Here is a 27,199-nt window from a genome sequence, read left to right as displayed (position 1 = left end):
AGAAAAATCTTTCCTGTAAGTCTTCACATAGACCACTGCATTGGACCATGTCATCAATAAGCCTGACTACAGAAATAACGTAAATCAAAGGTCAGCAAAGTACTGCCAGTAGGCCAAAGCCAGCCAGCCACCTATTTCTGATAATATTTTATGGGCACACAGCTACACAATCATTTGTTTATATGTTGTCTATGGTTGCTTTCTAGCAACAAGGCAGGATAGTTGCTATGGAGACCTAACCCATCACATTGATCTGCCATATTTGTTCTGTAGATAAAAAAAGATATCAGGTAAAGTCTTTTGAACTTATCACAGAAAAAGCAGTTCCAAACCTAGAGTGATAAGTTTATTACCATTTGTCCTGCAGGTAGTACTTAACGTCCATCAAGATACAGGATTTAGCGTTCAGTTACACAATGGGGTTTACATGACTAGGGGTACTCATTCATAAAATTAAACAACTCTGACCTGCTGCACTCAGTTCTTCAATAGACCCAGCAAAGACATCCTGTGTGAACACTGGCTCATTGTCATTGATATCAAGAACCTTAATGCGGAGTTCTAATGGTTTCTCGAGGTTGTTTCCTTTTTCATCCAAAGCATAACCAATTAGCTGAAATCATGACATAAATAATAGATTAAATGTAAGCTAAGGTAATTAAATTATCACAATATAAAAGCAAAACAATCATAACTATTACCAAAGAAGAACTGCAAACTAATTAACGTAAAACTGTTCTTACCAGAAAACTTGGTGTTTCTTCTCGATCAAGAATCTTGGTAACATTCAATTCTCCTGTGTCTTTATTAAAGACAAACACACCAAAAGGTGGCTCTGTGATCCCTTTTCCAGTGTATTTGTATGTAATCTTTAGTCCTCTTTCTTCTGCCACATCAGAATGTATCTAACATAAAAATAACAGAAGAATGCCCCACATTAAACTCTCTGTAACACATATTTTTAATGGGAGGGTAGGGAGGACACTCAAGAGAAGATGTGCTGATGTTAGCCAACCTGGATTCAAATCTTATCTCAGCCACTTACTGGCTTTACTAAGAGGTACTTAACCACTCTGTGCCTCAGTGTTCCTATCTGTAAAGTAGAGAACTACTACTGCCTACCTCTTAGGGTTGCTATGAAACAAAGATATCATTAGGGGTATATTTTAGGAGGACAGATTTTAAATTTAGCAACCTGAGGAGGGGCACCTGGCTGGCTTAGTCAGTTAAGCATCAGACTCTTGATTCCGGCTCAAGACATGATCTCAGAGTCATGAGATAAAGCCCAATGTCAGGCTCTGTGATGGGCGTGGAGTCTGCTTGAGATTCTTTTCTTCATCTTCCTTGATCTCTGTCCCTCCCCACCAAACCTCTCTCTAAAAAAATTTTTTTAAAGTTTATAGTTAGCATATGAGGTAAAAATTGGAGAGTCAAAACCACCTTTATAAATCCATTTGATCATTTGGAAAGTAAGACTAAGGCATACTTCTACAGAAGGATTAAAAAAGTCAAGCACCTTCCTTGGTTGGAATGCCTCAGGAAATTCATGCATCTAACCCATTTCTACTGTCTTTTGTAGTTGTCATCTTTTTCTATAAACAATTTCATTTTGTGTCTGTAATTCTTCATTAGTAAATGTGTTTTTGTGGCCCCCTATTGGTTCCTTAATTTTCTTCAACAGACCTCATAGAAGCCCTCAGGGAGCTGACACTCTACTAAGGGAGCCATACAAGTAAGCAATGTATGGCATGTCACACAGTGGAATGCACTATAACCATGCTGAAACAGGAGTAAAGGGATGGGGTGAGGCAGAAAAGGGAATTCTTTTGGGGGATGACACTTGGACAGAGGCTTGATGCCATGAGATATTGCAAGTATCTATGGAGAGGGGATTCTAGGCACAGGGAGCAGCAAGGGCAAAGGGTGAGGAGCTGGAAAGAGTTTGTGTTGACTTAGGGATGTACGAAATGGGAGATGGGGGGTGATAGGAGCTGATGTTAGGGAGGAGGTCTTGTATAAGAGCTCTTATAGGTCAGAGTAAAGAATATTCCTTCCACTGTAGCAGGACACCATTGAAATAATTTCACTAAAGGGATGAATATGCTTTGATTTGTCTTTTTAAAAGATCACTCTGGCTGCTCTCTGGAGAATGGACTGTGGCAGGGTGAGGGATGGCAAGAGCGAAGCAGGCAGACAAGGCAGGCCAGAGATCACGTTGACCTGGATGATACGGGAGAGAAGTGAGCAGATCTGGAATATATTCCGGAGGTAGAACTGATAGTGTCTGCTACATTTTTGAAAAACTGGATAGAATTATAGTGCCATTGACTGAAATGGGTAGAACTGATGGAGGACAGCTTTAGGGGAACAATCAAGGGCTCAGGTTGGCACATGCTAAGTCTGAGGTATATACTAGTAGGATTACCATTGAATTTATCAAAAAATATGACACTTTGAGGGTGAAAGGGAGTTATTAATTATTAGGCCAGGACAATGGGTATAAACCAAGGATATATGGTCATCTTCCCTATTAGATACCAGTTCTTTTCACTTTGAAAATTACTTTTTATATATAGGGTGGTAGGATATGCCATCCTCAAATATGTGACGTTGGGGTAGGATTATTTTGAGCTGAAGGCAATTGAAAAGCAGATTTAAGAAAAGTTCTCTGTGCTTCCCCTATGTGTCTAAAAGCAGGACATAAATTTGACTTCCTTCTCTATCAGGCAGGATAGAATTTAATTTAATTTAATAAAGACTTCCTTCTCTATAAGGCAGGATAGAATTTAATCATCAGAGATAACTTTAGACCCTTAGAGATTGCACCAGGCATCCACAAAACAAACTGTATTAACTAGCCTTTTTCTACCACTGGTTTCCCATATATTTGCCTTCCCACAACCTACCATCTCTCGAGATTCAAGGACCTTTTCCTCCATCTTGGCACTTCTCTAAAAGTTTATTATTGCTTTGCTAAGATGCTTTATAAGCCCCAATTCTACTCAAATCTTTGAGTTATTCATCTCTGTGTATTCCCATATGTTATAGGGGCAATACACACATTAATAAACTTGTTTGGTGTTCTCCTGTGGATCTTTTGTCAGTCCAATTTATAGGGCACCAGTCAGTGAACCTAGGGGAGGTATCAAGAAAAATAGTCTTTGGTCCCCTACGTATGATACCTCTTTTGAGTGTTAAAACCCTCTCTTAAACAAAGACTCAACTGATGCTAGATCCCTAACTCTTAGTTGAATTAAAGCCCCAAATTATATAATACACACAGAATACTGGGAAAGACTCACTAAGTACGTTATATTATTTTCCTTAAATTTAAAAATGAACATAAAAGTCTTCTCCTACTATATCTCAATAATATACATGTATTTCCTATTTCTCTGTAGAAGGTACCTTGGCAATTGGATTCCTTTTGGACAGATCCTCTCCTTCCCGAAGAGCCACAGGGGCGGTGATCCAGGCACGCTTTTGCCGCACTAAGTGTCTGTGTTTAGGAAGCAGAGTATTTCCATTTCTTGCGTTTAAGACCTACAACAATAAAATATTGTCAAAAAATTATTAAGTATCCTAAAACATTAGTATGGTAATCTGTAATTTATTAAAACTTTAAAAATAGTTATGCAAATCTTAAGGTATAAAGTTCATTTTTTTTAAAAGATTTTATTTATGTATTCATTCATGAGAGACACACAGAGAGAGGCAGAGAGATAGACAGAGGGAGGCAGGCTCTCATGGGGAGCCTGGTATGGGACTTGACCCCTGGACTGGGATCACACCCTGAGCCAAGGCAGACACTCAACCGGGGAGCCACTCAGGCATCCCAGATTTCATATTTTTAAACAGATGTCATTTTCAAAGAGGAAATACATACACTCTAACAAACTCCATAGGCATTCAAGAAATTGTCTCTAAACCAGCAGAACAGTATAGTTTTGTTTATCAGTAAGAAAAGACTTCCAAGAGTGAAGAGTTACAAAGGCTTATTAAAGTTTCCAGATGAAGACTCAGGATGGAGTCTACTATGCTAAGCCCTGCATCAATAAATTGGAACATAACTAAATTTCTGTTCTTGGCTCTCCCAGAAAAGGAAGGCCTAGGTCAAGCAGTCAGGCATTGCCTGCTCAGGACCTTATCTTATCTGCCCCGGTTCCAAAGTGACTCTGCTTTAACCAATCAGCAAATACTCAGGGTAATTTCCTATTCTTGCTTTGGTCTATTAAACCCTCTTGCTTTGATCAATTGTTAAAGATTCTATTTGAAAAAAAAAAAAGATTTTATTTGCTAGACTGGATGCTTCCCTATTCATTAATCATTGAATAAAGCCAACCAGATCTTTTCAAGACTTGTGATCAGTGGATTTGATTGTTCCTTTAGCAGGCTAGGGTAATAGAGTGACCATACAAATTGGCAAATTAAAAAATAATACAGCATGTAAAAAATTATTTTCTTACTGAAAATGAAGTTTCATTTTTCTGTAGTGATATGTAGGTTAAAAATGAATTATTAAATGTTTTAAAACTAAATCTTAGTAACTAACTTGTGGTATCAATTTAACTAAAACCTAGTGAAACTGTCAGTTAATGGATTTATTGTTTTTTTTTTAAGATTTTTATCTATTTATTTATCCATGATAGACACACAGAGAGAGAAGCAGAGACACAGGAGGAGGGAGAAGCAGGCTCCACGCCAGGAGCCCGACGTGGGACTCGATCCCAGGACCCCAGGATTGCGCCCCGGGCCAAAGGCAGGCGCCAAACCGCTGAGCCACCCAGGGATCCTGGATTTATTGTTTAAAGGATGAGGTAAAGGATTAAATTGTCCATCTTTTGTTTTTAGAACCTCAAGTAGAAAGATTTATTCTATATATTTTCAGTTGGGCTTTAATAAACATTTTATGCAAGGAAAACTTCAATACAGTTGACCTAGTATACCAAGATCAGAAATGATTATTGTGCTAGGTTTATCATCTTACTTATTTTGTTGCTCTATATAGCATGTATTTTTTTCATAATACTGGTTATCACTAGGTCACTGATTTTTTTTTTCTAATTGAAAAATATTTCTAGAACTTAAAAAATTAAATTACACAACAAAACAGCAAAATAACATTATAGTTTATAACGTAAAATATAAAACTTTATTCTACTTTTTGTCTTGTACTTCAGAGTCTTCACTGTTAACTGCTTAATAATCTTGTCTTATGTTCATACACATGTTTAAAGCTCTTTTTCCTATAAAAATAGAATTATCCTATACATCTTATTCTGCCCCTTGATTTTTCACTCACTACCTCATCAGGGACATTTTCATGTACCATAAATTGTTTTATCACTCTATCAATGAACATTTAGATTGTCACAAAATGCTGCATTGAACATCTCTGGATTTATGTTCTATGCACTTGGCTGAGTGGGAATGGCTAGGTCTAAGGGAATGTGCATTTTTAATCTGGGAAGGCATAGTCAAAATGCTGTCCATGAAATTAAGCCTCTGAGTCCAAAAGACAGAAATAATCCCCTTGATTCCTTACCTCCAAATGGAGTCCATTTCCAAAGTAAAAGCAGATCTGGAAAATAAAATTATTTATTTGTTGTTTAATATAATTTATCACTCAATTCAGTTTAAATACTTGTTAATAACTTGCCACCTAAAATAGTATAGACATTAAGAAAAAGTTAACCACCACCATTACTTGAATAAATAAATAAAATCTTTAAAAAAAAAAAAAAAGGGCAGCCCGGTGGCTCAGTGGTTTAGCGCTGCCTTCAGCCCAGGGCGTGATCCTGGAGACCTGGGATCGAGTCCCATGTCAGGCTCCCTGCGTGGAGCCTGCTTCTCCCTCTGCCTGAGTCTCTCTCTCTCTCTCTCTCTCTGTGTCTCTCATGAATAAATTTAAAAAATCTTAAAAAAAACAAAAACAAAAACACCACCATTACTATTATCCTCTTTTCTCAAAAATAAGCAAATTTAAATTTTCCCCTTTATCCCCCTGTCATGACCAGGGCCAGAGACAGGAATCTACATTCTCCTGGATTCACACTGTCTCCTCCAGGTAACTCAGAACACAACTAATATCTGAAAAACAAAAACTCTCCATCTCATGTTCTCAGGGACCCACATAACTTTCCTCAAGGCTTTGATGTGAAATGCACCCTTCATCCCTGACTCTGCTAACTCCCATCATTCCCAGGGCCACCCACACAACTACTGATATTTAGACATTACACATAAGTCCCACCAACTCTTTTCTTTGGTTCTTATCAAGGACTGTCACACTTTGGGCTTCATCATCACACAGAACTAAATACAGTTATGTTTACTCTAAAATCTGCATAATAGGGGTGCCTGGGTGGCTCAGTGGGTTAAGTGGCTGACTCTTGATTTTGGCTCAGGTCATGATTCCACAATTGTAAGATCCAGCCCCACCCCGGCTGAGCGTGGAGCCTGCTTAAGATTCTCTTTCTCCCTCTCTCTCTGCCCCTCCTCCACCTTGTGTGCTCTCTAAAATAAATAAATAAATAATCAAACAAACAAACAAACTGCACAATATAATCTTATCCTGGTCTTTGACTTTTGCTGCCCTTTCTTTACAGTGCATTAATTGCTTCGTTTCACTTTCCCTTGGCTTAATCTAGACCAGTTTTCTTCTTCTTTCTTTCTTTTCTTTCTTTCTTTCTTTCTTTCTTTCTTTCTTTCTTTCTTTCTCTTTCTTTCTTCTTTCTTTCTTTCTTTCTTTCTTTCTTTCTTTCTTTCCTTCTTCTTTTCTTTTTTTTTTTTTTAAAGATTTTATTTATTTATTTGAGAGAAAGACAGAGAGCAAGAGCAGAGGGAGGGGCAGAGGGAGAGGCAGAAACAGATGCTCTGCCTGCTGAGTGGGGACCCTATTGTGGGGCCTGACCCAGGACTCCGAGATCATGACTTCAGCCCAAGTCAGATGCTTAGCCAACTCAGCCACCCAAGCGCCCCTAAACCTCTTCTTTCTAACATGGTAGCCACATGTGGCTATTTACACTTAAATTTTTTTAAATTAATAATTCATTTGCTCACTATCCACATGAGGCATGTGGCTTGAGAACACTTCCAACATTGTAGACGACTCCCTATTAGACAAAGCTAGTAGATTATTGCCAGCCATTCTAAAGACAGTGGCTCCAGGACCCCTCATTCTCTTGACTTTCTAATATTCCTGCCTCACTTTTTCCCTGTCTGTAAGCCTATTACTCTCTTTGATTCTGACCCTGTACTGGCAACACTGCTACCCAGGGCCATAGAGGCTGAATGAACCTACCATATCTATTCATTCCCTAATAGCTGCTCCCTCCACAAGGGAGTGGCTCCTTTCCTAGGGTGACCACGTTGTTTATTTTTGCCCAGGAGAATCTGGATGACGCCTGCTGTACAGACACAGCATCCTGTTATAATCTGTTCATTTGCAAAAAAGTGTGCTCATTCAGACCATAAATTATAGAGTTGTCTTATCTTTGTATAGTAGCCCTATCACACCATTCCACACTTAGGAGACTATCCCAATCACACGGACCACACCTCTGAACCCACTACTCTTAGATTACCCCACTTTTTATCTGAGATTGTATCTTCGATCCTCCTCTCCTTCCCTGCCTTCTCCAAGACAGAGGTGTCCTGATTCCCTTCCAAAGTTAACCATCATCTGTACGCTTTATCTTCATCTTTCTATTTATTGTCCTACGTTTACTTTCTCAAGAACTTTGTTCCTTCCACTAGCCTTTTATCTTCACTCACCACTGGCTAATTAAACATGTTTATTTCCTTCCCATTGGCTAACTAAATACATTTAAGATCATCCTTACCTTAAAAACAAGCAAACCTTTCTCCTGTTTCTGCTAACATTTAATCTGTTACATATTTTTTATTTTACTATGATTCTAAACTGAAATTGTCTATATTTATTGCCTTCATTTTCCCACCTTCCATTTGTATATTAATTCATTATAATTCACCTTAAATTTAGATTTTCTCAGTTTGCCTTTTATCAACATCCCAAGTTCTAAGAAGCCCTTGTTGATAAATCATGGAAAATAAGGCTTTCTCTGAAATTTCTAAGTCTCTTTCACTTATTCATATCTCTTTGAAGACTTCTTGCAGGGTGTGTTCTACATGTGGATTCTTCACCTTACTCTTTCCTCTATCTTGTACATGTTCTTCTCTCTACACCTGCAAGGAGAAACTCAAGGATAGTGGGTGTGATGTTCAGTCTTTAGTCTGAGCCTCTCTGGGGCAGACAAACGACCATGGCTAATTATCTATTGTATGGACAGATACATTATTTCTTTCGCACTTCATCCTATTATTGGCTAAAAAAGCCAGAGATATCTTCAATCAAAGTTGTGCTCCCCAGATTCATGTATTTTCAAAGATGGCATGGTATAAAAAAAAAAAGTGAAAGCAACGATGAATGGATTATTTCTCTCTGAATGTCTCTCTAGTGGGAATTTTTGAAAGGAAAGAGTATTAACTAGATCCAACATTCCTCAGTGTCACACCATCAGGATAAATACTCATAATATATTAAGTATAATTAAGTAATATATTTCTTGCCTATTTCTTTACCTTGTACTGGCCATATTGAGGAATTGGCTAGATTGAATATTTACCACTTTTATTCTTCCCTAAAATTTTACTTGGCCTAGGAAAAAAGGTATAATAATTATACAATCTTAAAAATTTTATTTTATTTATTCATGAGAGACACAGAGACACAGGCAGAGGGAGAAGCAGGGTGCATGCAGGGAGCCCGATGTGGGACTCGATCCCAGGACCGTGGGATCATGCCCTGAGCCAAAGGCAGATGCTCAACCTCTGAGCCACCCAGGCATCCCTACATGATATTTTATTAAATGTTATCATCCTGACTAAACACCATGTTTCATTAGTACATAAATAAAAGGAGGCAATTTATAGCTCCCTGTTCAAATGCAAATTCCTCATAGGAGTATCTCCATTGATTTTTTTTCCTGGAATGTCCTTTCTAGATGTTATTTGTTAGAAACGCAGACAATCATATGGTTACAAACAGTGCTTCTTAAACTTAAATGTGCATTTTGCTCATTTGGATTTTGTTAAAATGAAGATTTCAATTCAGTAGCTGTGCAGTTTAGCCTTATACTCTGCTTTCCTAAACAGCTCTTGGGTGATGCTGACATGGCCGGTTCTTAAATAGCAAGGTTGTAGAATGTGATAGGAATATCAGTTGTTCATTTAGGGTTAAAGACAATGAAGTTCACCTTATTCATTACTGTTTCAGTACTTAACGTGGAAACTTTGTCATTCTTGATTACTAATATCTTGAAAGCAGAGAATCTTGTATTTCATGAATTTAACATTAAAAAATTTTAACTACAAATTTATTCAAAAGTAGAGTAGTACAATGAACACCTACAAAAGAAGACCTAGTTTCAATGATCTAGCACACATTTTCTTTAAAAATAGATTTTTTTAGGAGTACCTGGCTGGCTCAGTAGGTTAAGTGCCCAACTCCTGATCTTAGCTCAGGTCTTATCTCAGGGTTGTGAGCTCGAGCCCCACATTGGGCTCCACACTGGGTATGGTGCTTACTTAAAAAATAAACAAACAAACCCAAATCCCCTGACAACTGTAAAAAAATTTAAAAAAAGATTTTTTGAAATTTAGGAATAACTTTAGATTTATATAAATGTTGCAAAGATAGTGCAGAGTTCCATTACCTATTTCCCCCAGTGACATCTTAAATAACTATTGTACACTTGGCAAAATTAAGATAATGATATATTTATATAATACAGAGTTAGCTAAATTCAGACTTTATTCAGATTTTATCATTTTTTCCATTAATGTCCTTTTTCTGTTCCAGCATCTATCTAGGATATTCTCTGGTCTGATTGTTTTTCAGTCTGTCCTTGTTTATGATCCTGACAGTTTTAATATTGGTCAAGTATCCTGTAAAATGTTCTTCAGTTTGGTTTTATCTGTTGGTTTATTTCATGATTACACCAGGGTTATATGTTTTTGGAAAGAACGCCATGGAGCTCTGAAGTGCCCTTTTCATGATATGGAAAGGGCACTTTTCATATTATATCAGAGGTAAATGCCTTTTCATATATTAGAGGAAAATGATATTCATATGACATTATTGATTAAGGTATCCTTTGCAGGTTTCTCCACTGTAAAGTTACTACTTTTCCCTTTCCCTACTCTATTCTCCACAAGAGAGTCACTAAGTCTAGCTCTCCCTTGAGTTAGGGACTGGGGGAGGAGACAGATTAAACTTCATTTCCTATGACAGAAGCATGTATGCATATTACTTGGAATTCTTTGGCAAGAAAGCTTCATCTCTTCATCCCTCATGTCTTTATTTATTTAATCATTTACATCAGTATGGACTCATGCATATTTATTTTATTCTGTGGGTTATAAACCAATACTATTTTATTAATTTTGTTCCAATAGTTTCAGCTTTGAGCACTGGAAGATCTTTCAGGTTAGATTCTGTTCCTATGTTCCCATTTTTGTTTTTTGAGCTCCTCCTTACTGTCTAGCATAACGAGATGCTCCAGGGTCATCTTATACTTCTCCCATCCCAGCTTTATAATGAGCCATTTCTCCAAGAAGTCCTGATTTCTAATATTGGAGGATGGTATTAAGAAGCCAAGATCTGGATATAGATGTAGCACATACACTACAACATTGTTCCCAGTCTCCTCTGCCACTTTTTCAGGGTAAGCACAAAGATACAGCTTTTCTTAAATTTGTTATTACAAAAGAGACTCTGTTTTGATTATCTTTGAGAAGCAGTATCACCTGGTGGAAAGTGCATGACTTTGGAAATAGTCTTACCTAGATTAAAATCCTGATTCTGCTCAATAAACTGCTTTAATTTTTTCCTTATCTGTAACATAATATATCTGTGGCACACATATTCAATTGTATAGCTAATTGCCATTTCTCTCATTTTAGAGAACAGAACCCCATTTTGTTCAGATAGCGAGTAGACCCTGCCTAGCTGATGGAGCTGAGTAATGATTGGTATATGCCAGCATCACAGTCTCATTCACTTTGATGGTTACTAGTTTAGGCATAAATGTGTGTATTAGTCAGCTAAGGTTGCCATATATAGATTGGGTGGCTTAAACAACAGAAATTTGTATCTTATAGTAATGCAGGCTGGGAACTCCAAGAGGGTTCCCTTTTGGCTTGCAGACAGCAGCCTCCCTTCTATGTCCTCACACAAGGAGAACAGCTTGTACTTGAGCCCTCTGGTGTCTTCTTATAAGGGCACTAGTCCCATCACCTTGGGAGTTAGGGCATCAACATGAGAATCTGGGTGGGGTGGAGAGGGGAGGCAAGCATTCAACCTATAACAATGTATAATAAAATTTTGGCCAATGAGATATCTATAAAGAGTCTGGAAGAAGACTTTATTCATCAATAGGAAGAAGTATATGAACATTCTCTCTTTTTGCCTGCTTCTGGAGATTGTTGAGCAATCTCATGACATTTGGAGTGGAGCCATCTGTGACCACATGGAGAGAGCTAATAAAATGACAGAGAAACCAAACTAAAACCATAACATCTTTGAGGTACAAAATTGTTCAAAACTGAAACTGCCCCATCTCTGGACCATTTTCTTTGAGATATTAAATATTCTTTTTGTTTAATCTACTTTCAGTTGGGTTTTGTTACTTGAATCGGAAAGCAACATGATATACCCAGGTTGCAGGGTTACAGTGCATATTAAAAGAAATAATACATAACTGTAATTATTGCAGTGACTGGCACATAGCAGGCACTCAACAGAACTATAATGGTATTTCCTTAATTCTTTTTTTTAAGATTTTATTTATTTATTCATGAGAGAGGCAGAGTATTTCTGTAATTTTATAACTTGCATTTTCCTCATCTAAAGATTTCTGAAATTTGGATTCATTTATGCCTTCAACTTCCTGAGCTCCTGCAATAGGCTAATAGAATTCTTATCCTCTTGGATTCTTTGTTGGAGAGAGAGACAAAAATAGGTTGTGATAGCTGAAAAGAAAATTAAAGCAGGGACAGGGTGGTGGAGAGTGGTTTAGGACTGTGAGGAAGCTCTCAGAAGAGGTTTTATCTTCATAGAGACTGGAATGGAATGGGAGAGCAAATCAGGCAGACTTTCCTGCAAAGGAAAGAAACAGCCAGGCATGAGGTGGAAATGGTATCAGAGATCAAGGTTGGTGCTGTAAGAGGAGAGTGAGTCAGTGGATATGATGTCAAGGCTTTTGGGGGTGCTGGTAATCTTGTTTCTTGATCTGGTTGCTAGTCACATGCTGTGTTCAGTTTATGAAAATTCAGCAATTAGTACACTTGTGATATGCACACTTTTCCACGTGTTACACTAAAAAGTTATAAAAATTGATGTACTTCTTAAAGCCAAGGGTATCATGGTCTAGCTCTACAAATATCTGTGCTATCTGCATTTTTATAACACCTACAGCAGCAGTGGCCCGTTCTTAGACACTTAAAGTATGATGGACCAAATATGTGCTCCACACTTGTACAAAAAACCCCAAGAGAACTGTACAAACATTTTAACAAGTGTGGAACTATTTGTTTATTTGATTATAGAAATAGTTAAGATCTTAACTATTCCTTTCTACTTACTCCAAGAAAATAATCTGGATGTTTCCTTGGGACTCTGTATCTCACAGAGCACTTTCTTAATTTATATTTAATTTATATGGGGGAGATTTCATGTACAACTTCCTTCTCCACCCTTGGGCCCGTTGGGATATTTGGTAACGTTTAGAGACATTTTTGGTTTTGAAACCTGTGTGGAGGGCAGGGAGGTTGTCAAACTGGGGTGAGGTGCTACTGGCATTTAGTGGGTAGAGACCAGAGATGTAGCTAAACATTCTATATGCACAGGACAGCCTCCCACAACAAAGCATTATCTAGCTTCAAAGGACAAAGTGCTGAGGTTGAGAAATCCTGACTTAGATGTGTATCTTTGGTTGGAAGCTACCATAATAACTAGAGTCAAGAAAGTCATACGAATTTCAGAGGACCATGGATTTACGTAAACTTCCAAATTAGAGCATGTTGCAGACAATGTAAGTGGAATAACGGACTCTGAATTCTGTCTTCCATTCCCACTCCTTCCCACTTCCCTTCAAGCATATCCAGCTCTGTAAGTATGAGTGACGTCCTGTGGGGATGTTGTAAAAGGGTTTCAAATACTGGAAGAATGTCTGGACAAGATGAGCTATTAGTTTCTCCCGACTGAAATCTATGGCTTTTTTTTCCTCATAGGAACTTGGTGAGAGAAAAGTGTCATGTGCAATATGCCTTTAAGACTGACAAGGAAAAATAAACTTCTAGTCTCTCTACCCCAAAAGTAGTGTTTTTAGACGAAACAGAAAAATCCTTTAAAAGCTTTCCAATTTACTGAAGTTAAAAAGCAAGTTTTCATTTTTACCATTGAATCCTATGCATCTTGTCAAAACTGGCCTTCCTGGTAACTGGCAAGAAAATAATTTTTCTTTTGGCAGAGGCATTAGGGAAAGTCAAACATCACCGCAAAAATACTACCAATCAATGTACTGTTTGTTCTCAAGGTCAGCACTTTTAGCAAAGATTTCCTGTTCTGAAGTCACCTTGATGATTTAATAAGCAGAATCCAGGAGAACTTATGAGTCACTGGATGACAGCTCCTCCTGACTGATATGTTTTTGATCTGGAGTAGATAATCTTGAAGCTTTCTCCCACGTTTCTAAGTCCATGGTGAGGTGATCACTTAAACTTTAATAACTCAGACTTATAAATATCTTATTACAAATGAAATGTGGAGGGATATAAAGTAGTCTAAAAACTGTTTCAACTTTGAGGCATACTAATGGCTTATTATTTCCACTCAGCCAGAATTAACTTTACAGAGGTCAGTAGCGTGGTCAACAGACAATCTTTAGGACTCAAATATAGATGATCTAGCACGCACCCGCTGTTGTTCTTTAAACTCATGTCCACCCTGGGATAATCCCAGAAATACCTCTGTTATTTCCTTTTCTTACCCACCCTTCCAAAGAAGCAGAATGTTTTAAAATTCTTTGTTTCTCCATTTTACTGTGTGGAAGGCAAAATCAGAAACTGCCCTAAGGATCCTTGGTTTATTCCCAATCCATTCCTAAAGTGTTTTTAGTTTTGACTAAAATAATCCAGAGATAAAAATGAGGTAAGGGCCATGGATGCCACTTGTTTATTTCCATGGATCATATATCCTGACTTTTCTATTTGTATAAACTAGAGCTAGAGGTCTAGTTCATAGTAGCCAATGTAGCCGCAAGAAAGTCGTGGAAGAACCTCTGTAATGGCAGAAACGTATACATTCAGAAGAGTTCAAGTGATGCAGTGCAGTAAGAGTGGGCCAGTGATTTTGGTGAGCTTCTCTGAACAACCTGATGCTGGTTAGATTTAGGTTAGAATTTCACCTATCATATTCTTTCTCTTAATATTCTTTTTCTAAAATTTTTTTTTCTTAAGGGAGGAGAGGTAGTCTTTATAAAATTTCTTTTTTTATGGCTAAACATTATAACTTATTTTGAAAATCCCAGCTTGAAAATTTATGTAATATATATTTGATGATATTTTATCCATATTATGACCCGTACATAAGTACAATTCCTAAAGTGCTTTTCCTCAAAAACTAACTTAAATATACAATTATATCTGTTTTCACATTTGGTACTTAAAAAAACCTCAATAGCCAAGAATAGCAGTATTTTGAACTTAACTTTTCAATGCTGAATTTGAATTTTAGATAGTAAAGCTACATACTTTTTTTTTTTTTTTTTAAAGCTACATACTTTAAGTCTGGAAGTAATAAATTCTATCATTTGTCATAACCTTTCACCTGGTTTTCCAATGTTTGGGCTAATCTTAATGTAATTAATAGGGTTTAGAGTGAGTCATATTGAAGCTACCTTTAAAGAGGAAGATATTTTCTTTGGCAACATTTAATGCCTCAAAAAATTTTAAGACATGGATTTGGCAATGCTATACTACCCTTGAGTTGTTAGATCACATTGTGAGTTCTTATTTCAAGCTGAGTTTTGTGTAATCATAGATAGCTATTTCTTCCTTAATTCAGACAAATAAAATCAAGGTCCAGAAAAATCAATGTTATTTTATTTAGTATAAATTTCTTTGGCCTTTAAATATATATATAAATAAAAGATCAAGACTCTAGCTGAGATTAGAGTTGGACGCTTCACTGACTGAGGCACCCATGTACCCTGGCCCTTAAAATATTTTTTAAAAAGTCAGAGTTGCTAACAAGTGATCAAATATAACCTTTTAAAATATTTAATCTTTTCTCTTCTTGATTATTTTCTAATAGGGATGTTAGCAGTGCTTCTCAAGCTCGAGTGGCATCAGAATCACCTTATTAAAACACAGACTGCTGGGCTCCACCAGTTTCCAGTCTGGGAGTCAGGGGGCATAAGAATTTGTATTCTAACAAGTTTCCTGGTTATGCTGATGCTGCAGGTCTGGGATCATACTTTTGAAAACTACTGTATAAAAGCAGAGCAGTAAAAGAAAAGGAAGAAGAGAGCTTGGATAATTCATAAACTAGATAATAAATCCTCAATTACAAAGATGTGTGAAACAACAAGTTCTAATTTAAGAAATTCAGTAACTGAATGATTTCTATCATAAGATTTGTCACTTTAGAAGTAATAACCAATATAATAGGATTACTTGAAACAGGGTTTTCCCCTACTTTACACCTTTTGTAATTTAAGTTTTACTGATGCTGAACATTTATTATTTTTGAAATATTTTACCATTTTATTGATATGTGTTTTCTACAACTGCTATGAGTGCTGCTTTTGGAATCAAGCAAAATATTAGTAAATAATAATGCATCTCACATAATTTGATATACAAAAATTACAGGTTGCTTCCACCTTTTCCTGCAATATAGTCCTGCAAATTATACTAAAAAAATGAAGAAAATCAGATTCCCACCCACTCTCCTCAGAAGTTTAAGAAAACCAAGAGCTTCAGGTTGTCCCTTTTCACCATTGGATGGCACTGGTCTGTCAGTAAGGCAACAGTTGACTCCAAGGTTCAAAGTGGAAAGTAGGCATTTTCAATTTGCCTCAAATAAGTGGAGGCAAAATTTTAGAAAGTGAAAATCAAGTGCTTTGGAAAGTTGTATGAATCTTTTTGGAGGATTATTATCTGTGAAATTAGGGAAATCTTAACTTGCATTTCCACTCTCTCTTTTCTTCCCTTTTTAAAAATAATTCTAAACTTGTAATGAAACTAAATCAATTATCTAGACATTCAGGCCAGACTAATGACTAACTGGACAGTAAATATTTATTTTAAACAAATGAAATTCAGGTTATTATTCCAGCTTTCCCAAACATAGGAAGAACTTTGACTCTTGGGTTTTTAAAGAATACTTCTGTGTCCCAGACAATTAGCTAGTATATAGACAAGGGTCATGTAGATCCTACTCTGAAGCTTAGGTTAGTAGAAGAGATAAAGAGTATATAAATTACTATAACGTAAGGTAGAAAAATTTAATTGTGGGAATGACAGCTGCAAAAAAGGCTCTGGGGACCTGGGCAGCTCAGAAAAGACAGAAATCACTTTCTGCTAGGGAAATCAGGAGAGATTTAGGGCAGGAAGTGGCACTGGGCCTTCTCTGGCCTTGAGAGGGAGAAGAATCTCTGTGCAGATTGGAAACAGAAGGAAATGACCCATATCAAAGGCATCATGTGCCAGAACATGGACATTGAAGGCAATGAACAAGAAGTTTGGCAGTTTAGTACCTAGACTATATTATGGTGGCAAGGAGGAAAAAAGGACAAAAAGTTGTGCTAAAATTCTGACAGCTTCTGATCAGGGATGCTCTAACACTAGAGCTCCAGGAAAGTTTTCTGCAATATTGTGTAAGATGAAAGGCAGGTGATGGTTTGAACATTAAAGTAATAAGCCAGAGGAGATGGAATGAGGACCAGCACAGGGTAACGGCATGAGGATACATGGGTGAAGGAGGTCTATGAGGACACAACTAATCACTGGCAATGTCCTGTGTGGGGAGGACAGGAGAAGGGGTCAGAAGATACTGAAGTTCTAAGTCCGAATGGCTAGAGGTATGCAATTTTCAAAGCACAGCTTGTAGACATGTTAGGCTTGGATCCTGGGGAGAGATATTAGACAATAAAGAGTAGGGTGCTGTGGCTCAAAGGGAGGCAGGGGTTACACACACTCTGTCCTAAAGGCAGTACTCTCCCAGCCACAGCTGTCACCAACCACTTGTACTGCCTCTGCCTCCCACTCATATCCAGTATGTCTCCCGGTGATGTGTGTACAGCATAGGCCCCTACTGTGCTAGATCAGAAAAAGGAGATGAGAACTCTTGTAGATTCCTAGAGGTGAAAGAACTCCTAGTAGAGTACTATGGAAGCACAGGAAAGAGATATTTGAAAGGAGAGATGATTAACAGTATTAAAATATGATGATTGACCTGGATGTCTTGCCCATTTTCTCAGCTAGCACTTTTGGGGTGTAAGGAGAGTAGATCTCTGAGACAGTGGGTAAGAGCAATTTAATTTAATGTGATATTTTTAAGTTTTTAACTAATTTATTTTTCATTGAAGAATAATGGATATATAATATTGCATTAGTTTCAGGTGTACAACACAGTTATTTGATATTTATATATATTATGAAATGGTCATCACAAATCTAGACAGTAAGGAGCTCTCATACAAGTTGTTACAGTATTATTGACTATATTCTCTATGTACAACATAGTCTTATATATTTTATAACTGGGAGATTGTATCTCTTAATCCCCTTTGCCTATTTCATCTAACCTCCCAGCCCCCTCTGGCAACCATCAGTCTTTGTCTATATCTAAGAGGTGCTTCTGTTTTGTGTTTTAGATTCCACATATAAAGGAGACTGTATGGTATTTGTCTTTATCTGTCTAACTTATTCGACTTAGCATTATATCCTCTAGGTCCACCCATGTTGTTGCAAATGGCAAGATTTCATTCTTTTTTGTGGCTGAGTAATATTTCATTACACACACACATACACACACACCACATCCATTTATTGATGGATATTTAGGTTGCCTCCATACCTTGGCTTGCAATAAACACAGGGGTGCCTATGTATTCTTGGATAAATACCTAGAAGAGGAATTGAAGGATTATATGGTAATTCTATTTTTAATTTTTTGAGGAAACTCCATACTGTTTTCCATAGTGGCTGCACCAATTTATGTTGTCTTGGAAGACTGTACGTTTCCAGGAATTTATCCATTTCCCCTAGGTTGTCAATTTGTTAGCATATGAATTGTTCATAGTAGTCTCATGATGATTTGTATTTCTGTGGTATTTTTTTTTGTGGTATTGGTTTTTTTTTTAAAAAGATTTATTTATTTATTTATGATAGACAGAGAGAGAGAGAGAGAGAGAGAGAGAGAGAAGCAGAGACACAGGAGGAGGGAGAAGCAGGCTCCATGCTGGGAGCCCGACGCGGGACTCGATCCCAGGACTCCAGGATCACGCCCTGGGCCAAAGGCAGGCGCTAAACCACTGAGCCACCCAGGGATCCCCTGTGGTATTGGTTTTAACTTCTCTTTCATTTCTGATTCTATTTGAGCCCTTTTTCTATTTTTCTTGATGAGTCTGGCTGAAACTTATAAGAATTTTATCTTTTTAAAGAATCAGCTCTTAGTTTCTTTTCTATTTTTTTTTTTAATCTCTATTTCATTTGTTTCTGCTCTGATCTTTATTTCCTTCCTTCTATTAACTTTGGGCCCTGTTCTTTATCTAGCTCCTTTTTCTTATTTTTTTTTTTAGATTTATTTATTTATTTGAGGAGGGGGCAGACGAAGAGAGAGAATCTCAAGCTGACTCCATGCCCAGCTCGGAGCCTGACGTGAGGCTCAATCTCTCGACCCTGAGATCATGAGCTGAGTGGAAATCAAGAGTCACATGGCTTATCCAACTGAGCCACCCAGGTGCCCCTCTTTTTCTGCTTCCTTTAGGTATATGGTTAAATTGTCTATTTGAAATTTCTCTTGTTTCTTGAGATGGGTTTCTATTGTTATAAAACTCGCTCTTAGAACTGCTTTTGTTGCATCTCATCTCACAGATTTTGGAACATTGTGTTTTCATTTTCTTTTGCTTTCCTCTTTGATTTCTTCATTGGCCCAATGGTTGTTTAGTAACATGTTTTAGTCTCTGTATTTGCATTTTTTCCCAGTTTTCTTGCAGTTGATTTCTAGTTCCATCCCACTGTGGTAAGAAAAAAATGCCTGATATGATTTCAACCTTAAATTTACTGAGAATTGTTTTGTGGCCTAACATGTGAGCTACCCTGGAGAATATACCATGTGCACTTGAGAAGAATGTGTATTCTACTGTTTCTGGATGGAATGATCTGTAAAAATCTATTAAGCCCATCTGATCTAATGTGTCATTCAAGGTCAATGTTTCCTTACTAATTTTGGGTCTAGATATCTATCCATTGATGTAACTGGGGTGTTAAAGTCCCCTACAATTATTGAATTACTGTCAGTTTCTCCCTTTGTGTCTGCTAATATTTGCGTTATATATTTAGGTTGGGTGCATAAATATTTACAAGTGGTATATCTTCTTGTTGAATCAACCTGTTTATCATTATGTAATGCTCTTGTCTCTTGTTATACCATTTGTTTTAAAGTATTTTTGTTGGTATAAGTACCCCAGCCTTCTTTCTTCTTCCATTTACATGGAATATGTTTTTCTATCTCTTCACTTTCAGTCTGTGTGTCTTTAGATCTGAAGTGAGTCACTTGTAGGCAGCATATAGGCAGATCTTGGTATTTTTTATCCATTTAGCCATTCCATGTCTTTGGATTGGAGCAGTTAGTCTATTTACATTTAAAGTAATTATTGATAGTATGTATTTATTTTATTGCCATTTTATTCATTGTTTTCTCATTGTTTTTGTAGTTCTTTGTTCCTTTCTACTTTTCTTGCTCTCTTGTGATTTGTGACTTTCTTTAGTGTTATTTGGAATCCTTTCACTTTTTTATTTTTTAAGCATTTTTTAATAAATTTATTTTTTATTGGTGTTCAATTTGCCAACATATAGAATAACACCCAGTGCTCATCCCATCAAATGCCCCCTCAGTGCCCGCCACCCAGTAACCCCCACCCCCCGCCAACCTCCCCTAGTTCATTTCCCAGAGTTAGGAGTCTTCCATGTTCTGTCTCCCTTTCTGATATTTCCCACTCATTTTTTCTCCTTTCCCCTTTATTCCCTTTCACTATTTTTTATATTCCCCAAATGAATGAGGCCGTATAATGTTTGTCCTTCTCCGATTGACTTTTTTCACTCAACATAATTCCCTCCAGGTCCATCAACGTCAAGGCAAATGGTGGGTATTTGTCGTTTCCAATGGCTGAGTAATATTCCATTGTATACATAAACCACATCCTCTTTATCCATTCATCTTTTGATGGACACCGAGGCTCCTTCCAGTTTGGCTATTGTGGACATTGCTGCTATAAACATCGGGGTGCAGGTGTCCCGGCATTTCATTGCTTCTGTATCTTTGGGGTAAATCCCCAGCAGTGCAATTGCTGGGTCATAGGGCAGATCTATTTTTAACTCTTTGAGGAACCTCCATACAGTTTTCCAGAGTGGCTGCACCAGTTCACATTCCCACCAACAGTGCAAGAGGGTTCCCCTTTCTACACATCCTCTCCAACATTTGTGGTTTCCTGCCTTGTTAATTTTCCCCATTCTCACTGGTGTGAGGTGGTATCTCATTGTGGTTTTGATTTGTATTTCCCTGATGGCAAGTGATGAGGAGCATTTCCTCATGTGCTTGTTGGCCATGTCTATGTCTTCCTCTGTGAGATTTCTGTTCATGTCTTTTGCCCATTTCATGATTGGATTGTTTGTTTCTTTGCTGCTGATAAGTTTAATAAGTTCTTTATAGATCTTGGAAACTAGCCCTTTATCTGATACGTCATTTGCAAATATCTTCTCCCATTCTGTAGGTTGTCTTTTAGTTTTGTTGACTGTATCTTTTGCTGTGCAAAAGCTTCACTTTATTTTTTGTGCATCTATTACATTTTTGGTTTGTGGTTACTATGAAGTTCATATATAACAACCTATGCATATAGCCATTTATTTTAACTAGGTAGTCACTTAAGTTTGAATGCTTTCTAAAAGCATTACATTTTTGACCCTGCCCCTTATGTTTAATGTTTTTGATGTGATATTTATATGTCTTATTTTGTGCCTTCTTTAACTAATTATTATAGAAATGGTTGATTTTACTACTGTTGTTCTCTTCTACCTATCTTTTGCTGTCCCTTTTTGTGGAAGCTCAGTTGACCTAATTTCTAGGTCCCCTTCACAGGGAATTATTTCATATATAGTTATAGATTTGTTGTGCCTGTGGGAGGAGGTGAGATCAGCATCTTCCTACACTGCCATTTGAACCCTCCTCCTAATTCTATTTTATTTATTTTGGTTTGCATTGTAGGGAACTTGAAAGGATAATGGGATGGAGGTAGTCTAGAAGAGAGGGAATTTGAACTCTCTTCTCATCTCATCTCTACCCAAATCTACCCTCTCATTCTCTAACCAGCCAGGCAGCATCCACTTGACTGATGAAAATAATTCCCATGAAGGGGTGAGACCTAGAAGTGTTTGGCATAGAGTAGGTGTTCAATAATATTTGTCGAATGAATGAATGAATGCATCAAGGCTCAATCAACTAGAGAGATATTTGCATTTTCAAAAGAGAATAGAGATAAGTAAGATGAATCCCTAATTAGAACTTCTCACTATTTGTCTATTACCATTTCTCAATGTGGGTGCTATTGGCATTTCCAATAAGAAAAATATTCATGAGTGGCCAATTCTTCTTGAAGGTCCTGAAGAATGCTGGAGGTTTAGCAACCCTGGATTTGAGGTATTATATATCAGTATAATCCTAGGCCTTGTGACGACCAAAATACACCTTCCAAACCCCTCAACATTTTCTTGAGACCCATTGCTCCCAGACCAACGCTCCTGCCAGGCAGCACTCTCCCTCCACTTTACTCTCTGTACTTTTCTCCCTGTCTTTGATCACAACATCCCAAATTTTGGAAGATCTCCGTTTTTTAAAAAAAATGAGGAAAAACTATTCCTAATCGGTCACCTACTATCACTTCTTTCTTGACCCTTTCTTGACCAAATCCACCAAGATTCATCTTTTTATTTTCTTAATGATTTGAACACCTCCCTAAAGAATGTTTACTTGTTAATTATTAGCCTTTTGTGGCTTCCCTTGGTATCAAGAAGCCTGCACTCATCTTTCTGAATGGGTTTTGTCTCACATTGTATGTTCCAGCTACAATGAACTCCTTTACTTTTTTTTCCCAAAGAACCACATACCTTTGTCTTCAGGCCTTTGCATATACTCATCTCTACTTAGAACATTCTTCTCCCTCCTTCTCTTCATATCTTCTTTTCACTAATTTATAATTATCCTCAGATCTTGGCTGGGATGTTTAGTGCTGGAGCTCCTTCTGTAGGCTCTATAGTATTATCTGTTCTTTTGTCATTACTCTTCTTACTATAACCCGGTTGGAATTTAGCCATTTACTTGTTTACTAGACTATAAGCACCATGAGGGAAGAAAATATCTGTTTTTTTCATGGTTTCCCAATGTCCAGTATGTTGTTTAAAACTGATCAAAGCATTTCTAAACAGTGGTCGTATATGGTTAGTGTCTACAGTTTCTTTTCTTGTGAGCATTATCATATTACCATTAGACTATGATACAAATTCTGATGTTCTAGTTTCTTTTACTCTAATCCCTAACCTTCACATATAATAAAAATTTCAATAATTTTTAATAATTTGAAATAAACAAAAATAGTACATTATCTATGGTATACATTTGATACTTTAAGATAACCTTAACTAAGAAAGCAATCTCTTATCATATATGGACTATATGTTTGAAAAGTATTATTTAGCTCTTAAAATTTGTGGCACTTTGAAAAACGGGAAAAAAAAAGCTGTGATTAAAATATACTCAAATTGATCTAAAGCTCATTTATTATTTCAATAAAGGTTTTTTGACTTTTCCTACATTTGGCAGTTTAAAAAATACCAATCCCTATTCAATGTGTAATTTTTTCCCTATAAATATTTGTATGCTTCCTTCATGAATAAACTGTTTTGTAAAATATAGACCAGTAATTCTCACTCTTATACCTGTCTGATAATTAGATTAACTGCAAAGTTTCTATCATACATATATCTGGGCCTCAACAGTGGGGATTTTAATTTAGCTCATCAGGAATGTCTAGTGACTGGGGAGAATTTAGCCCAAATGAATGTGCATACCTTTTTGTATGATACTTCCTTCTAAGTGTATTATTAAAGAAACTTCTGTTAACAGTTGATATTTCCCCATAACCTATTAATTTTTAGAAATAAAAACGAATGTGAAAGCATATATTTCTAAAATCCCTGGATATAACTGATTTTTCTTATAGGCTTCAATATTTATCACCTAATTTATACTTGAATTTACTCTAAATTCTATTATCCAGTTATATATTACAACTCAAGCATAACTCCAATGTTACTGATAATTTATAGACAGTTTAACCTATTTATTATGGGTTGAACTGTGTCTCTCAAAAAAAGGCATGATGAAGTCCTAACCCTCAATGTCTCAGAATGTTACCTTATTTGGAAACAGGGTCTTTGTGGATTTAACCAAGCTGAGGTCATCAGTGTGAGCCCTAATACATTACAACCCATATCTTTATAAAAAGGGGCAATTGGGACATAGACTCAGACATGTGCAGAAGTAAGATGATAAGAAGAGATATAGGAAGAATGTCATGTGAAGTTGGAGGATAGCAGCGAGGCATCTAAAAGGCAAGGAATGCCAGAGATAGTTAGCAAACCACCAAACACTAGGAAGAGGCAAGAAAGAAAATCTACAGATTTCAGAGGGAACAGGGCCTTGCTGACATCTTGATTTCAGACTACTAACATGTAGAACTGTGAGACAATAAATTTCTGCTGTTTTAAGCTACCCAATTTTCAGTACTTTGTTTCAGCAGCCCCAACAAATACAAATACACCAGTAGATATTAACTGTTCATAATATGATTTGTTATCACTGAATCCTTAAAATGTAGTTTGATTTTTTAAAGCAAGCTTAATTAGTCAAAGGCCAAATGGAGGCAACCATCAGAAAATCTGTAACTGGAGTGCCCTCTTTAGCAGTCTGGTGAAGTCTATGGATCCCTTCTCAGAATAATATTCTGAAATCTGTAAAATTAAAAAAAACTCTGGATTTTGAATGGAATTCCATTCCAACATTGAAATGGTTGTCAGAATTTAAGAAACACCAATTTGTGACGCAGTGATATAATGCACTTCATTATCGACCCATTAATAATAAAATCTAGAAGTCTATTAGTGATGGGAACAAATGATATTTTCAGATAACTGTAGTATGATGTGACAGTATTTGTGAAAAAGTCACAAGTATTGCTAAAGCTGACGCAGTATCTTTCTTACACTCATAATTTAAAGAAATGCTAAGTTTCAGATAGAGATGAATAAACACAGATATGTAATTTATTCCCAGCTATGTCTAAGGACCCTTTGAATTCTATCTGTGGAGTACTTGGTAGCTGGTGAATCCCAGGTAAAAACAAAAAACAAAAAACCTAAAACAACAACAACAACAACAACAAACTCTTGAAGAGCAAAGACTGTCAGGAAATTGTTTCTATTTCCATTTTGATAGAATTGGCCTAGAGGACTCTGTGATAGTTGTGTGGGTGCCACTCAGTATCTCCTTTCTTGTGTGTCTCCCTGAACTGCAGAGGAAAGCTAAAGATCACAGGTCATAGACTCCCTTGCAGCTAATGTTCTAAGCATGATTTAAGTTCAATCAATCAGCATTTATATGAGATCTGAAAGAAGGAAGTGAAGTAGAAGCTGTATGTATGCTGTTTTTGCTGGCAAGCCTAGTATGTAGGATGCAGTTGGGGTTTATTACTATTCTAGTGTCTATCACTCGATAGTGGAGGCCAAGAGGCAGGGTCCTGGCACATTTAGTTGGCCATGCATCCTAGTAAATGTGGCATGGTTCTGAACCTGGCAGCAAAAGTAGCATCCAGATCATGGCACTTTCTGCACTGTGGGATTGGCTGTATGGCTTGGAAGTCCTTACTGACAACAAAATGAAGTCTGTTTCCTCAATCTTTCTTATACTTATGCCCTTTCTTTTCTTATCAAATTAATTCCCTGAAATACATCCCTTTTGCTTTAATTCTGTTATCTGAACTCCGACCCATACAGAATACAATTTACATTCCCTTCTATAAAAGACCCATTTCCTCAAGAACTCTGACAGAGGAGGTGTTTTCCATTCTTTACCAAAAAGTATACTTTCAACTTCAAACATCCTGAGGGCAAAATGCTGAATTGCCCACTTTTCTTTGACCAAAAACAATTTTTTCAAATTTATATCACAAAAGCATAATAGAAAATACAAAGAATAGTCCAGAATTTGTTCCAATTCAGCTAGTTACAATCACGTCATAAAGAACTATTGCCTAATAGAGTAAAAATACAGGATTGCTAAAACAGAAAATATACATAAATTATTAGCTATTTCTCCATAAACATACATGACTTGGCCTAATTGTCATACCATTTGAGAATTAAAGCAATTCTTTTCCTATGTGAAAGGAATTTAGGGCAGCCTGGGTGGCTCAGTGGTTTAGCACCGCCTTCAGCCCAGGGCATGATCCTTGAGTCCCCAGATAGAGTCCCATGTCAGGCTCCCTGCATGGAGCCTGCTTCTCCCTCTGCCTGTGTCTCTGCCTCTCTCTCTCTCTCTCATGAATAAATTTAAAAAATCTTAAAAAAAAAAAAAAAGAAAGGAATTTAATATTTAACCCTCAAAGTAAGCTAGGTGCTATGTTAGCTTGGTATTCTACTTAGCCAGGAGGTATCACAATGAGGTAAAATTACTCTAATTCTGGAGGCCAAAATGAAAATCCTAAATTATCATAGAGAAGTTTTATTAACAAAATGAACTTGACTAGGCAGCCAGGGTGGCTCAGCAGTTTAGCGCCGCCTTGGGCCCAGGACCTGATCCTGGAGACCCGGGATCAAGTACAGAGTCGGGCTCCCTGCGTGGAGCCTGCTTCTCCCTCTGCCTGTGTCTCTGCCTCTCTCTGTGTCTCTCATGAATATATAAATGAAAACTTTAAAAAAAATGAACTTGACTGAAAATTACCTCAATGACTTCGGCAAAATGAAATGGATGAACACAGCAGGAAAATGAATTGGTGTGCCAAAGGTCTGGAGGTCTTACATAGTATGCTATTCCAAGTGAGATTTCACTGAAATCCCTAGATTGGGTTAGTCATGTTTTTTTTTTTTTTTTTTGCTTTGTTTTTCTGTGATATACACACAGACACAAAACAGGGAAAATGCATATTAGTATAATTAACTAATATTAATAATATGTAGACATATTACTATAAAAATAAATATATTGTATTTGTCCCTCCATTACAATTCTGGGAGAAAGAGAAGGTAATCTTTTGGAAGTTAGAACTTTATTTTTTTTTTAAGATTTTATTTATTTATTTGAGAGAGAGAATAAGAAAGAGCGAGGGAGCAGGGGAAGGGGCTGGGGGGCGAGGCAGACTCCCTGCTGAGCAGGAAGCCAGATGCGGGTGGGACTGCATCCCAGGAAGCTGGGATCAGGACCTGAGCCAAAGACAGACCCTCAACGCACTGGGGCCACTCAGGCACCTGGGAAGTTAGAACTTTATTTAATATAAAGCATGAACTTGTGTGTTTCTTTTTTTAAAAAAATCTTAACCATTACGTAAGAAAACGGGAGTATGACATTTTATCTAATCTCTCATGACACAAATATTTAAGTCTCTGTAAGGTGAACCCGCACTTACACTAGGACTGTCACTTTATCAAAACCCAGTTAACAAAACCCCATAAATCAGATACATTTCTTAATCGTGTATAATTCCTTTACTAAACAGAAGGCAAATATATCTAAAATCCAATTTGAGGGCAGCCCGGGTGGCTCAGCGGTTCAGCGCCTGCC

At 37.0% G+C, this 27,199-nt stretch overlaps 1 protein-coding gene across 1 annotated transcript in view; it reads right to left on the bottom strand.

Annotated features, from left to right (window-relative positions):
* DSG2 (desmoglein 2) overlaps positions 1-27,199 on the bottom strand; it is a 48,284-nt gene that overhangs the window by 19,983 nt on the left and 1,102 nt on the right. The window contains exons 2-5 of the mRNA XM_072829130.1: positions 5,546-5,581; positions 3,409-3,543; positions 744-905; positions 469-613 (exon numbers count right to left, since the gene is read on the bottom strand). Of these exons, the coding sequence (XP_072685231.1) occupies positions 469-613; positions 744-905; positions 3,409-3,543; positions 5,546-5,581 (478 nt within the window). The remainder of the gene's footprint in view (positions 1-468; positions 614-743; positions 906-3,408; positions 3,544-5,545; positions 5,582-27,199) is intronic.

The sequence above is a fragment of the Canis lupus genome, chromosome 6 (genome assembly GCF_048164855.1).
Source record: "Canis lupus baileyi chromosome 6, mCanLup2.hap1, whole genome shotgun sequence".
Lineage (NCBI taxonomy): Eukaryota > Metazoa > Chordata > Mammalia > Carnivora > Canidae > Canis > Canis lupus.
Note: the sequence above shows the minus strand (reverse complement) of the source record. Positions and strands in the feature narration are given on the sequence as shown.